General features: G+C 49.7%; 3 protein-coding genes across 3 annotated transcripts; 2 read left to right on the forward strand and 1 right to left on the reverse strand.

The window, feature by feature from the left end:
• Positions 1-479: 479 nt before the first annotated feature.
• On the forward strand, positions 480-7,031 carry BO88DRAFT_348474 (putative RNA-binding protein; the record flags this gene model as incomplete). Its single annotated transcript, XM_025703418.1, has 7 exons — positions 480-758; positions 1,036-1,466; positions 1,751-1,997; positions 2,051-2,999; positions 3,055-4,141; positions 5,416-5,797; positions 5,874-7,031. 7 exons carry the CDS (start codon positions 480-482, stop codon positions 7,029-7,031), a joined length of 4,533 nt encoding a protein of 1,510 aa, XP_025559251.1.
• An 85-nt stretch (positions 7,032-7,116) lies between these two features.
• On the reverse strand, positions 7,117-9,592 carry BO88DRAFT_140455 (uncharacterized protein). The gene is made up of 10 exons (XM_025701448.1): positions 9,186-9,592; positions 9,027-9,130; positions 8,712-8,973; positions 8,625-8,655; positions 8,484-8,565; positions 8,390-8,427; positions 8,234-8,331; positions 7,754-8,148; positions 7,515-7,680; positions 7,117-7,416 (listed from the first exon to the last, which is right to left on the reverse strand). The coding sequence occupies exons 1-10, from the start codon at positions 9,214-9,216 to the stop codon at positions 7,202-7,204; spliced, it is 1,422 nt and encodes a 473-aa protein (XP_025559252.1). The 5' UTR covers positions 9,217-9,592; the 3' UTR covers positions 7,117-7,201.
• Positions 9,593-10,251: 659 nt separating this feature from the next.
• BO88DRAFT_348751 (plasma-membrane proton-efflux P-type ATPase) lies at positions 10,252-13,199 on the forward strand (the record flags this gene model as incomplete). Its single annotated transcript, XM_025703426.1, has 4 exons — positions 10,252-10,605; positions 10,671-10,901; positions 10,955-13,052; positions 13,114-13,199. The coding sequence occupies 4 exons, from the start codon at positions 10,252-10,254 to the stop codon at positions 13,197-13,199; spliced, it is 2,769 nt and encodes a 922-aa protein (XP_025559253.1).
• Between the last annotated feature and the right edge of the window lie 377 nt (positions 13,200-13,576).

Genomic DNA, 13,576 nt, shown 5'->3' on the forward strand with positions numbered 1-13,576 from the left:
TCCGCACCGTCAGGAACGCATTGCTAGGCGGGAGGACGGCTCTCAACTCCCCCCCATCAACCGGTCTTTACTTGCGTGCACACAAAAATCGTGGGCAGCAAAAAGTCTTTTTTTCTCTGTTCCTGAGAAATTAAACTCACGAGGCGTTCATTGCGTGTAAGTCGCTGTTCTTTTCCGAGATCTTCTCCGCCAAATCACCCCTCAGCCCCTCTTGGGTCCCCTTACTCCGTACATTGCCCGTTATCTGGAGCAGCACACCGCCAACCAACTCATCCTTCCCAACTCCTTGGTTCCTGTACTCTATCCTCGGCCCTTTGCTTTGCTTGCAATCGCCCCAAAGGATGACGATCGTCTTATCGCTGCCCTTTTAAGCCTCGCACCGTCCACCCCCCATCCTGATATAAGCTGACTGCTGACTCGTTATGGCTTGCTGATGATATCAGTCCAGTGTGCTCTCCGTCCCGAACAATTTGCCCACCATGGCATTCAAGAACGGACTTAGTGAACGCCTCGATGAGCTGCGATTCCCTTCCCCAAGGTCGCCTCCTTCGGAGTCCGCTTTCCCCGGCTATAACTCGCTCTCCCCGGGCCACTCCAATTTCGTTTCAGCTTTCTCGCGACCCTCGGGCGATGTCCGTGGGAATCTTCAGCGCCGCTTTACAACCGATTCCAGCAAGCTTGCTTCCTGGAGTCATCTGAACCATCTCGGGAGCAGCTCTCAGCTCCCGGCTCCAGATCATCTGGATCTGCTTTCATCGGTAAGCTTAACCACGTCACTCAAGTCCCCGATGCACATACCCAGCTATACATGAGGTCTTTGCTCTGTTAGCACTGAAATCTTCGTTTGTCTTGTGCTCCCTGGATACGGTTTGCTTTGGTGCTCCACTCTTATCTTTGTTGCTTCGATTATCTTTGAGGATCCACTGGAAGAATGGCTTCACCATGACCCACTTCCGTTTGTGGAGTGCTCAGACATGCGTTCACATGCTTATTGATGACTTGAGTCTATTGAAATCGCCTCTAACACCATCACAGTTTGAAAAGAAGCGCCAGCACATTGAGTACATGCGGGAACAAAGGAGGAGATTTGAGGAAGACATGAAGCTTTTAGACATGCAACATGAGAAAGAAAAGCAAGATTTGGAGCGCATTGCTGAAAACCTAGCCAAAGTTGGCATGTCTGGTCCTGTCAGCGAACCTACAACACCCCCAGAGTACCGTGAGAACAGCTATCCTGCTTTCACCCGCCCTACTCGGTTCTCAACTTCAAGTGTTACTTCCTCTCCCGGTTTCTTCAATGTCTTTGCACCTGCTCAGGTCACTACTCCGCCGAGCCAGGTGAATCACAACTCTGCTCAAACACCAACCAATCGTTTCTCCGTTCACTCTGTTCCTGGTTCTCGGAGGAACTCAGAGAAGGAGGACTTCACTCAAGAACCTACTTCACCTTTCCGTCCAGGCCCATCGTAAGTAATTCTTATTGTTCTCCCTGCGCCCTCCTTTGGTCTCCTATTCATCAGCCTCTTTGTCCTGGCCCGGCGTGCTGCAACACTCGCTCCTGTTGAAAGTGCATAAATAGGGCCGCAGCCTCTCTCTTCTTCCAAGAATCCTCATCTCCCATTCTCTTCACATCTCACACTACCCTCACTTCTTCCAAATTCAACACTACTTGAACTGAGCTCAACCCCCAACCTTTGCTACTATCAACCTCATCATCTGTTCAGCCAACCCTCACTAATAGCATCTTCAGTATTCATCGCTACTCCATGCCTTCTTCAGGCTTAGGATCACAGATCCGTCCGACCCTATCGGGCTTCAATAGTTCGTCTGGTTTGGAGTCATTCAATGCTTCCAAATATCTGTTTCATAACGAAGACGACCGGGCAACTTTGAAGGACGAGGACAGGATTCCAACACCCGACTTCAAGAGTATCCTTAAATTGACTGACACTGACGACAAGTTCCCGACCCTGTCTCGCAGAGACGACTCAGGCCTGGTAAGTTCAGACAAGACGGGCGAAAGTTACATTGTGCTAATGATAAGGCCAAGCTGTCGGCGAATTCGGATGCCCTGGACCTCGCCAATTCACGTACTCCCAACCCCGAGACTTGGAACACTCACAGTCGGCACCGCACTACTCACCAGAGCATGCCACAAAACGCTCTGAACATGTTCCGTCAGCTTGGTAACCAAAACGACGAGAATCATGTTCATTCTTCGAACTCTGCTCGTCATGCTGCCAGACATTCGCTGGAGGCGAACCTGCTCTACAGCACCGAGGACAATTCTGAAAACCTGACAGCTACTGCTTCCAGCAGACCTGCATCCTTGCAGTCTTCATACTCGACCAACGATCTGCCCACAGTCAAAGGCGAGCCTTTCAATCCCGCCGTCACTCCTCCTAAGACGCATGCCGAACAGATTCAACACAATGCCAACCTTGGTCGGATTCCTGCTGTGAACCATGTGAACTCCCGCCAACAAAGGGAATCGCCTGAACGCGATGAAGCGAGATTGCAGGGGACCCGTGCCCAGCAGACTACTCTGCAAGCTAGTGCCACACCTTTCGGTCCACCAATCACCACCGGACCTGCCAATAGCAGCAGCACTGTCGCACCAACTACTTTGACCTCATTCCAGGCGCCGTTCTATGGGTATGGTATTCAAGCCTACATGGGCGCTCCAGTGCAGGTCAGCGGTCAGATGCAGAACTACAATGCCGCAGCTCCCTTTGCTGGGTATGCTCCCTATGGCACTTATCGCATGCCTGAAGGTTCGGCCAAAAGCGTTACCTCCCGACGCAGCGGCGATAACGATAGCGCTCAGCTCTCTCGCTTCACCAACTTCCCGCTTGAGCATTATAAAGGCGAGTTGTATGGCCTTTGCAAGGACCAACACGGTTGCAGATACCTGCAGAGAAAATTGGAAGAGCGTAATCCGGAGCATGTACAAATGATCTTTGAGGAAACACGCCTTCATGTGGTTGAACTCATGACAGGTTTGTTTGGCATTCGCAACCCCATGTCGCAAGAGCTTTCACTAACCGTAAATAGATCCGTTTGGCAATTACCTGTGCCAGAAATTGCTTGAATATTCCAATGATGAACAGCGTACTGATTTGATCAACAACGCTGCTCATCAGCTCGTTAAGATTGCTCTTAATCAGCACGGTACCAGGGCGCTCCAAAAGATGATCGAGTTTATCTCTACCGCCGAACAAACCCAAACGGTCATCCATTCGCTAGAGGACCATGTTGTCGAACTGGTTCAGGATCTCAACGGGAACCATGTGATCCAAAAGTGTCTCAACCGTCTCTCTGCTGAGGACGCTCAATTCATCTACGATGCCGTTGGTGCCAACTGCGTGGTTGTCGGCACTCATCGCCATGGATGTTGCGTTCTGCAACGATGCATTGACCATGCGTCTGGTGATCAAAAAGCGCGCCTCATTGCTCAAATCACTGCAAACGCATTTGCCCTTGTTCAAGATCCTTTCGGAAACTACGTTGTGCAATATATTTTGGACCTTGCTGAGCCTCATTTCACCGAGCCCTTGTGCCAGAATTTCCGAGGCAACATCCCCGCCCTGTCCAAGCAGAAGTTCAGCTCCAATGTCATCGAGAAGTGCCTTCGTACTGCGGACTTCCAAATTCGGCGTCAGATGATCGATGAGATGCTGGCAGGAGCCGAACTTGAGAAGATGCTCCGCGACTCATTTGCGAACTATGTGGTGCAAACAGCCATGGACTTTGCCGATGCTGAGACTCGAGCGCGGATTGTTGATTGCATCCGTCCTATATTGCCTTCTATCCGTCAAACCCCTTATGGCCGTCGTATTGCTGGTAAGATGATGGCATCCGAAGGCTCAGGAAGGGGAAGTGCCGCAACCAGCGGGCAAGTGACGCCTAACGAAATGAACTCCGCCCAGCTTCCGGGTCCCCTTCAAGGACCACAGAAGTCATTTATGTATCAACACAGCCCTTTCCCAGTCGGTTCCCAGTTTGGAAATCAGAACTTTGTTCCCACCGCTGGCTCCACGACAGGTTCAAACGCTCCGTCTGGCGGACCTAGCGAGGCTATTTTTGCTTCAGCTGTCCCGCAAGCCAACGGCAATCTTGGTGCTCAAAGTCAGTTGTATGCGTACTTCTGATTCATTACGCAGCGCTTTGGTTCACCCGTCCTTCTTCATTGAATTGTACTCATAGTGCGACGACGCTACGATCTTCATGACTCACGGCCCCGATGACATATTGTCAGCAAACTGAAAAGACCAGAATTCCCGATACGAAGACAAGATCTTATTTCTATGCAATCTTTCTGCATATCCGGATCATATCTGATGAGAAGATGTAAACGATGATAAAGCCATTTACTGCACTTCATTTGATGTCCTGTATTCTTTCGATGCCTTGGAGCTTCGTTTAGCACCCATTTGACGACCATACCTTTTGAATGTCTTTTACTTCTTATCCTACATGTTTTCTTTTTTCCTTCTTTTCTTTTTGCCCACCAGTTCATCTCCGTCGACCAAGCTACTGGTCTGATAAGGAGCAGAGACTGCTGTTTCATATTTGTCCTCGCTTCCCAATTGTGCTTCTAGCCCCCTCTTCTTTTGTGTCTCTTTGTTTCTATCTACCAAATCCTGCTATCTCGACACTTGCATCGGGAGAAGGCTTTGCCTGTCTGCATGGCTCGCTTGGCGCGGCTGTTCTTGATTTTCTGGATGAAGCAATGGATGGTAAAGTTGGAACAGACTGCGAATGATGCCCATGACTACCCTTGTGTTATCAAATTTGGATCCAACTTGCGCAAATCTTGCACTCCTTTGTTGCATGTTGGGATAACCAGCTTTGCGGTGTCTGATGCTTTACATCCTTTCCCGCCTGTTCCATCAGCAGTACCGGTAGATTAGATGTACCCATATTTTAGGCAATCAAGATGTTATTTAGTGATTCATTGCTCTTATCGTATTTCTAAAAGTATTACTCGATCGAAATCTCCTTCGAATCTGCAGTACCAGCTGTGTTAGGAAGAGTCCTGGTAAAGAGCATGTATGGAACACGTGACTTTGTATGACCGTTACCCGCGTTTCTCTTCATTGATCGCTGCGAAAGCCGAAACCTCGAGTTGAGAAATCGCGTTTACCATTTTCCTTTTCTACGCCTCTCCGATTCTCTTGAACCTTGACCAGGAAATAAATAGGCCTTCAAGGGCCCTACAACTCATATCTATGCTTCCATCAGAAATCAGCCGGTCGCTCAGCAAACAATGGCCTTGTCGAGAGCTCCAGACCAAGCAGCTCGCCATTCTTCTCGGCGTATGTTTTCTCCCCCAGATCCTCCGAATTCCTTTTGAACAACCCCAAAACAAACAGCTAACATATAGAACGCGACCCTATAGCCTAGAATCTCCAGCCCATCCACATTAGTCGTGCACGGAATATCCGCCACATGCAAGACGACCATCGTCCGCAATGTCCTCGCCGCCCTCGAAGTACCACATGCTATTGTCCGGAGTCCCGAGTGCATCACTGGCCGTCACTTGTTAACGAAGATCCTCTGGGCAACTCTTGAAGCGCTAGGGAAACGCGACGAATGGGAGAAATATGGCAAGGGAAGATGCGAGCATGTTAGCTCTCTGGCTGTGCTGCTGGGCGAATGTCTTGCTTCGTTGTCGGACAGCAACAGCAGCAGCAGCAATGACAAGGGCAAGTTCGTGCTGGTTCTGGATGGGATAGATAAGCAGCGTGAAGCTCCGCATACGCTGTTGTCTGCGCTGGCGAGGCTGGGGGAAGTGGTATGTTTCTTTTTTTTCTTTTAGGTCGCTTTGTTGGTGAAAGTCTTTGCTAACGATGTGATTGTTTACTCCGCAGATTCCGTCCCTGTCTGTCGTCCTTATCCTCAGCTCTAGTCCGCGGCCGCTGTTTCTTCAGGCTGCGGGCGTTCCGCATATTAGCTTTCCGCCGTATACGCGCAAAGAGGCGATTACTATTATCTTGAATGCTGGCCCGCCGGTCGTGAGTGGTCTGGACGACGGGGCTGCTTCGAGACTATACCCGCATTTTGTGTCCGCTATCTATGATTCTCTGGTTGGGCCTACGGCGAGTTCGATTCCTACGTTCAGATCGATATGTGAGAAGATCTGGCCTCAGTTCGTTGCTCCCATTACCAATGGCGATATCCCGCCCGGAGGAAGCAACGAATGGGACTTCTCGCGACTTCTGGTCAAAAACCGTGCTTTATTCCGCCATCAAGGCGAAGGCGCTCTTGTACATCACATTGTCACCGAAGAATCCGCTCCCGCAAATGGCTCCCTGTCGAAGCCGTCAATGTCCGTCGTCTCGGCCCCTTCACCCCTTCCTTCCCTACCTTCCTTCCCGACCTTGATCTTGACCTCCGCATACCTTGCCTCGCATACACCCCAACGACTTGATACCATCTTCTTCTCGAAATTCTCTTCCTCTTCCTTATCGGCACGGAATAAACGCGCGCATCACAGACGACGGTTGAAGGTGCTTTCCCGTGCGCAGGCGGAGGATAGTCGGGAGGCGAGCCGAGGCCTGTCGACCCCTAGCAAGAAAGGTAAAAGAGAAAAGACTCGCATCACGAAATCGACTTTGGAGTCTGCCTTTGCTACTTCCTCTGCCACTACTTCAGCTGTGGGCGGCAACGCCGGTATCACCGGTCCGTCCACAATCCTAACAGCCCGTCCTTTCCCGCTGGAGCGACTGATCGCTGTCTACCACGCCATTGACCCCAATCCCCCTGCAAACCCTATCCGACTGGCGGCCGTTTCCGATGCGATATATGCGGAGCTTGCTACATTACGTCGGTTACGGCTCGTGGTGCCAGCGGCAGGTCGCGAGAGCGGCGGTCGCATGGGGCTCGGGTCAGGAGGGTTGAGTAGCGGTAACACGACCTCAGATGCTGGCGAGAAATGGTGCGTCAATGTCTCGGGCGATTGGATCGGAGAGTTGGCCAAGACAGTAGGCGTCGAGGTTGGCGAATGGTTAGCGGGAGGGTTGGATTAACATCCCCCCTGCCTCCGCGATGGATGGGATATAATTGTGACGCATGCAATCTGGTATCAATCTGGGTTTTGTGTTCATGCTCATTCATCCATTCTTGACTCATGTATTTCTAGTTATATTCCCAATGAGCGTTGCATTGAATAGAGCATTCTTTTTTCTTGTCATATGAATCATTTCGTCTTTGGCGTGTTCGACCATATCCATTCATCCACCGTAGCTTGCGCACAGACTAATAAGCTAGGCGTTTGAGGTCCATGTAGGGATCCGTCTCCGGGTTCGAAACAGACTGAGGAAATGGGGTTCGCGTATTGATAACCTGATAATGGTGACGAGACTTGTGAGCCGGTGCGGAGAGAGAAGAGCTGGATCTTGCGCTCGTCGGATGCTAGAGTGGATTGTCAGTATATCATTGTCATCGTCCACCCGGGATAAGTAGAATAGTTGAAGAGAGAGGGCGAAGGTAGAGGTGAATGGGTTACATACCACTAGCGAGGAGCCCAAGTTCCAAGCTGATGTCGAAATCCGGTATTCCTTCAGGCGAATAGTCCGCAAATGTAAGATACGGCTTAGTCGATGTGTGGTGTTTCTTGTTAGGTTGTGGATTGCGTTGAAGGCCGTTGGCCGGGTATCTGATATCGTACATTTGGAGCTGTTGTAATTTGAATGTCTTTGTCAGACGTCGAACTATATGTTGGTGTGGGTGGGAAGAGCATAAGACGTACCGAGTTTATACCTGCCACGACGATCCGGTAAGGATCTACTCTTCGCATCTTGGTGACTGCGTGGGGGTGTTGGAGTCGGGTTGCACTGCCTCCGCTGCGCAGGTCGTGGAGAAATATAGCCGAGTCTTTGAGGCCAGCGGCTATTACATCGGACGAGAGCCATTCGACACTCGTGACGATGGCATGGGAAGAGTCCACTCGGCGATGTAGGATCGGCTTTCCTGTTAGTATGTCGTTTGGGAAGGACTTCTTCGATAATGCCCAGTAGCTGCCGAATCCCTCTAGTGTGTATAGGCCGTCTGAGGTTCCGACGGCGAAAAGCGGCATCTCGCCGGTTGGACAGGCGGACGAACACCATAGGGATGATGATGTGCGGAGACGAATTGGATGGTAAACTGGATCGTAATAGGTCGGAAGTTAGCAAGCTTGATCGTTGTGGTGCAACGACTGAGAGAACGGGCTTGCTATCTAGGTACGTACACGACGTGGGCCACCGGTAATCTCCACCTTCGTCGGGATCGGGCAGCATTCGCGGCGCCAGGAATGAATCGCCATTCGGACCGCTATCCATCGTCGCCCTGGTCCTGTCAGCTATCTAGCAATCACAGGATGGGGGATGGTGTCCTTGATTCGTACAGTAGGTAGCCGGTGTGGCTTAGTGAGACGGAGGAAAGCTGCAGGGAGCGAGTTAGTGTTTGTTTATGATAGGGACAGATGCTGGTAAATATACCCTGTATGGCTCTTTGAAAAGGACGCGCTCCATCGTGCGATTATATGTCCATTTATCTTGGTCGCAATCCGGGAAGCATACCCTTGGTTGGCGGTTAGCTTGCCGGATACACGACCGCGCAGGACGGAAGGTTGAGCTTACGAAACAGACGATTCACCACCACGATGGCCACCTTTTGAGTTGTTAGATTGTATCGGTGGAATGAACTATACGTAGGAAACAGCTTACTGGCTATCAGGATGCCTGAGCGCTTGTTGCGCAGCACATGCGTGATGGTATACTCATCAGGCCACGGCTCGAATTGGTGAAGTTGGTTTCGACGAAGCTGGCTTGCGTAAATCACGCTTCTCTGCTCTTGTCGGATGCTGGAAGATACAAGTTCAGAACCAATCTCCCTCTGCACTCCCAATAGAGGGTTTGACAGAAAAGCGGCCCTTTTGATTTTCTCTTTCGTGGCTCTTTTCGTCAGATGGATTTTCCTTTGGCGCTTCTATTGAAAAGGTGAGTAGGGTTATAGGAGATCCTGAAAGCGTGGAACTCTACCTCCTGGTCTACGCGCTTCCGCTTGACAGTATCTTGGGTGTATTGCGATCCTGGAGTGGCCTTGTGATTGGCCTGGATCTTGAAGTACTTTTTCTTTTCGGGGTCTATTGAGCGGTCAATGATCGATGCACCGGATGAAGATAGAACCACGTCATTTACCATAGTAGAACCCTGGAATCTCCCTGTTCATTTTTCTGGTTAAGAAGTGATCAGATAAGAATAAAGGGTGCGTATTATAGTTCGATGAGGGGCGCGTCTCAGGGTTGACGCATTCTAGTTTCGAAGTCGGTGGTCGGTGCAGATCACTTGACCGTGATCCTGCTCATCATGCGCAACACACTAGAAACAGCACGGCTCTCACCTTCCTCACCTGCAACAGTCGCGATCAACCTCTTCACAGCTAGCGAGCAGTCTGGGTTAACTAAGGATCAGGCACCGTGTTGATCAGTAAGACTCTGCGAACGTAAAGTTCTCCATGACCAGAGAGCCATCAAATGAAACTGACATGACGTCGGGTGCGTGATTATGTAATCTCATGGTCCTCATTGGTCCGTTTCCTGTCTCTCCTCTTTGTATACCTTCATCTTTCTAGCTTCTGTTCTTCACTCTGCTTTTGGCAAAGAGAAGATATCACTCAAATGACTGATGACTGTCTTAGGCTGTCACTATACTTGGGGGGTTTCTTGTTATCAATGTGCTAACTTGATTGGGGTTGATACCTCCAGCATCACTTGCTCGTGTTACTAGGTATATACCTTGACAGACTGAGATGGAGCAGGCATCTCGGGTACTAGCCCTACTACTTGTCATCAGCATGATGTTGCTGTTACTTTCTTTGGGCTTGAATGCTCTATCAGTTGGTAGTAGCGTTTGTTAGACTGATTGTCGCCAGATACAGTAATGCTGGTCGCATATTGGTGGTTCCTTCCACTAGAACCGATCAATTTGGACTTGCCTTTTTGAGGATTCATTTATAGCATTCCATTGCTCCTGACGACGTCCCTTCCATCCTATGGCTATTACTATCTATTCGTTTGATACCAGTATTGGCATTTTCTCTCCATATTTTTCTGGAGGATGCCATATCTTACACAGTCATAGGCTAACAGGTCATTTACGTCTATCCTCAAAGACCCTTATCGTTCATATGTGGTTACTGCGATTCTGATTATAGCCTTCAAGCATTCCACTTACGACTGTGATGTCCTTTACTTACCCCAAGGACATGGACACCGAGCATGAGTATGAAGAGAAGATATCGGGAGAGGCCAAAGCACCGGCTGACATCCATAACGATGAAGGTGATGAAGAAGAAGAAGAAGATATCGACACTCTCATCGTGGAGTTGGAATCTGTGGATGGCGGTGCAGAACTGAACACACAGGAGAGCCATCAGACCGGTCGACTTCGCCCTCTCTCGGATAGCCTACTTCAGACAGATCCCCTGACAGGCCTTGATGAAGCCGAGGTAATCCTCCGCCGCAAAAGATTTGGCTCCAATGAAATGAAAGAGGAGAAAGAAAACCTCGCAGTGAAATTCGTGTTGTTCTTTGTTGGACCCGTGCAGTTTGTTATGGAGGTACGCACACTAAGAAATGAGGATCCTCCTATCATTTTTCTTTTCGCTAATATATACGCTTTCAGGCTGCAACCGTATTAGCTGCTTATCTCCGAGACTGGGTAGACCTAGGGGTTATCTGTGGCCTCCTTTTGCTCAATGCGTCTGTGGGGTTTGTCCAGGATTTTCAGGCTGGGTCTATTGTCAAGGAGCTAAAGAAATCACTAGCGCTCAGGGCTGTTGTGTTGCGGGATGGCAAGATGGCAGATATCGATGCAGCTGCACTGGTCCCTGGAGACATAGTGAAAGTCGACGAGGTAACAATCCAGCCGTGTCACTTACTGCCTACAGTCTCTAAACATTCCCACAGGGCACTATAATCCCTGCGGATGGCAGAGTGATGACCAATTCACCTATTCAAGTCGATCAATCTTCTGTGACGGGCGAGTCGCTGGCAGTTGACAAGCACAAAGGAGATGTATGTTACGCATCATCGACCGTGAAGCGCGGCTACGCCCGAATTCTCATTACAGCTACTGGCAACTGGACATCTGTGGGACGTGCTGCGGCGCTGGTCAATGCTGCGTCAACAGGCACCGGTCACTTCACTGAAGTCCTCCATGGTATCAGTATTGTCCTCCTTGTCCTTGTCGTCATAACCTTGATTGTTGTCTGGGTATCGTCATTCTACCGTTCAAACAATACAACAACTATCCTTGAGTTCACCCTGGCCATCACTATGATAGGAGTTCCGGTAGGCTTGCCAGCTGTCGTTACAACTACGATGGCCGTTGGTGCAGCATATCTGGCAAAGAAAAGAGCGATTGTTCAGAAGCTATCTGCCATCGAATCACTCGCCGGAGTCGAGATACTTTGTTCTGACAAAACCGGCACTTTGACAAAGAATAAACTATCATTGACAGAGCCATACACGGTAGCTGGAGTCAATCCTGAGGACCTTATGCTAACAGCATGCTTAGCTGCTTCCAGAAAGAAGAAGGGTATGGATGCCATCGACAGAGCTTTCTTCAAGGCCTTAAACGAGTACCCAGACGCCAAAACGATGCTCCCGCAGTTCAAGGTGCTTGATTTCTCCCCATTTGACCCGGTCTCAAAAAAGGTCACGGCAGTAGTACAATCTCCCCAGGGTCAACGAATCACTTGTGTCAAGGGATCCCCTTTGTTTGTTCTGAAGACAGTCCAGCAGGATCATCAGATACAGGAGGATATTGAACAGGCATACAAGAACAAAGTGGCGGAGTTTGCAACTCGTGGGTTCCGCTCGCTCGGCGTGGCTCGAAAGTGCGGTGATGGCGAGTGGGAGATCTTGGGTATAATGCCTTGTTCAGATCCTCCACGACATGATACTGCAAAGACTATCAAGGAAGCGCAGACCCTGGGGCTTTCTATTAAAATGCTGACGGGAGATGCTGTCGGAATTGCTCGCGAAACTTCACGACAGCTAGGATTGGGCACAAATGTCTACAATGCAGAGCGCCTTGGGCTCGGTGGTGGAGGAACAATGTCCGGATCTGAAGTTTACGACTTCGTCGAAGCTGCCGATGGATTCGCAGAGGTCTTCCCCGAGCACAAGTACAACGTGGTGGACATCTTACAACAGCGCGGATATTTGGTTGCCATGACTGGCGACGGGGTCAACGACGCTCCATCACTCAAGAAAGCTGATACTGGAATTGCAGTGGAAGGTTCCTCAGATGCTGCGCGATCAGCGGCTGATATTGTGTTTCTCGCTCCCGGCTTGTCTGCGATCATTGATGCTTTGAAGACCTCGCGCCAGATCTTCCACCGCATGTACGCTTACGTGGTATATAGGATTGCGCTGTCGCTACACTTGGAGATCTTTCTAGGATTCTGGATAGCCACCAGGAACGAAAGCCTTAACCTGCAGCTTGTGGTATTCATCGCCATCTTTGCCGATATCGCAACGCTGGCGATAGCCTATGACACTGCTCCATATTCTAAGACTCCTGTAAAATGGAACCTTCCGAAACTTTGGGGGATGTCTATCCTTCTCGGTATTGTACTCGCCGTAGGCACATGGATCACTCTCACTACAATTCTTACTGCTGGGGAAAATGGTGGCATAATGCAAGACTACGGGAAGCGAGATGAGGTATTGTTCCTCGAAATCTCGCTGACAGAGAACTGGCTCATCTTCATAACCCGATCAGATGGGGCTTTTTGGGCTTCGAAACGGCCATCCTGGAAACTAATAGGAGCTATTGCAGCTGTGGATCTCGTGGCAACCTGCTTCTGCGTATTTGGCTGGTTTGCTGGTGGACCAACCTCGTGGCCTACGATCCTCCGCATCTACGTTTTTTCCTTTGGGGTATTCTGCATAATGGGTGGTCTGTATTATCTGCTACAGGGCTCCAAGAGCTTCGACAACATTATGCATGGAAAGAGTCCCGTAAGAACCGCTAAGCAACGTTCTATCGAAGATTTTAGTAAGAATCCCTCCCCACCATTTGCGGCCACATACATGAACTGACTCAATATAATGGACAGTGGTTATGATGCAACGTGTATCTTCGCAGCATGTGACTAGCTCGCTGAAAGGTATGGAGAGTGGTCAAGTCACCCGTGGTGTCTAGTGCGCCTTTAGCTGGATGCATCGAACTCGTTCTATCTTGGTACAGACAAATACCATGGGTTGAAGTCATGTATATCGTCATCGCATCCAAATTACGGATCGCTGCGTTCATTAGAGGTTTAGTTCGTTACTATCGACCATTATATCGTACTTTGGAGCTACGTATACATCGCCTGAATCGCATGCCCGCCAAGGTTTCCATATAATGGTTGTAAGCCGAGTAAAACCGTGAACAATCAATACTGCTGATTAAGGCTCGGCCCTCACGCTGGCTAGATATATATTATCTAAACCACTGCGCTGTGTTTGCAACAGGAGAATGAAGAATACCAATACAATCATGATATGTCTCTTATGACATATCATATCCACAAGCCG

The sequence above is a fragment of the Aspergillus vadensis genome (assembly GCF_003184925.1).
Source record: "Aspergillus vadensis CBS 113365 unplaced genomic scaffold BO88scaffold_25, whole genome shotgun sequence".
Lineage (NCBI taxonomy): Eukaryota > Fungi > Ascomycota > Eurotiomycetes > Eurotiales > Aspergillaceae > Aspergillus > Aspergillus vadensis.

What these genes read in the sequence shown, in the direction of transcription:
- BO88DRAFT_140455 (XM_025701448.1), bottom strand. Translation starts at nt 9,216, where the DNA reads ATGAACAGGGAGATTCCAGGGTTCTACTATG. An exon ending in GGAAGCGCGTAGACCAGGAG is followed by an intron (nt 8,974 to 9,026) that starts GTAGAGTTCCAC and finishes CCTTTTCAATAG; the next exon opens with AAGCGCCAAAGGAAAATCCA. An exon ending in TTACCGGTGGCCCACGTCGT is followed by an intron (nt 8,149 to 8,233) that starts GTACGTACCTAG and finishes ATTACGATCCAG; the next exon opens with TTTACCATCCAATTCGTCTC.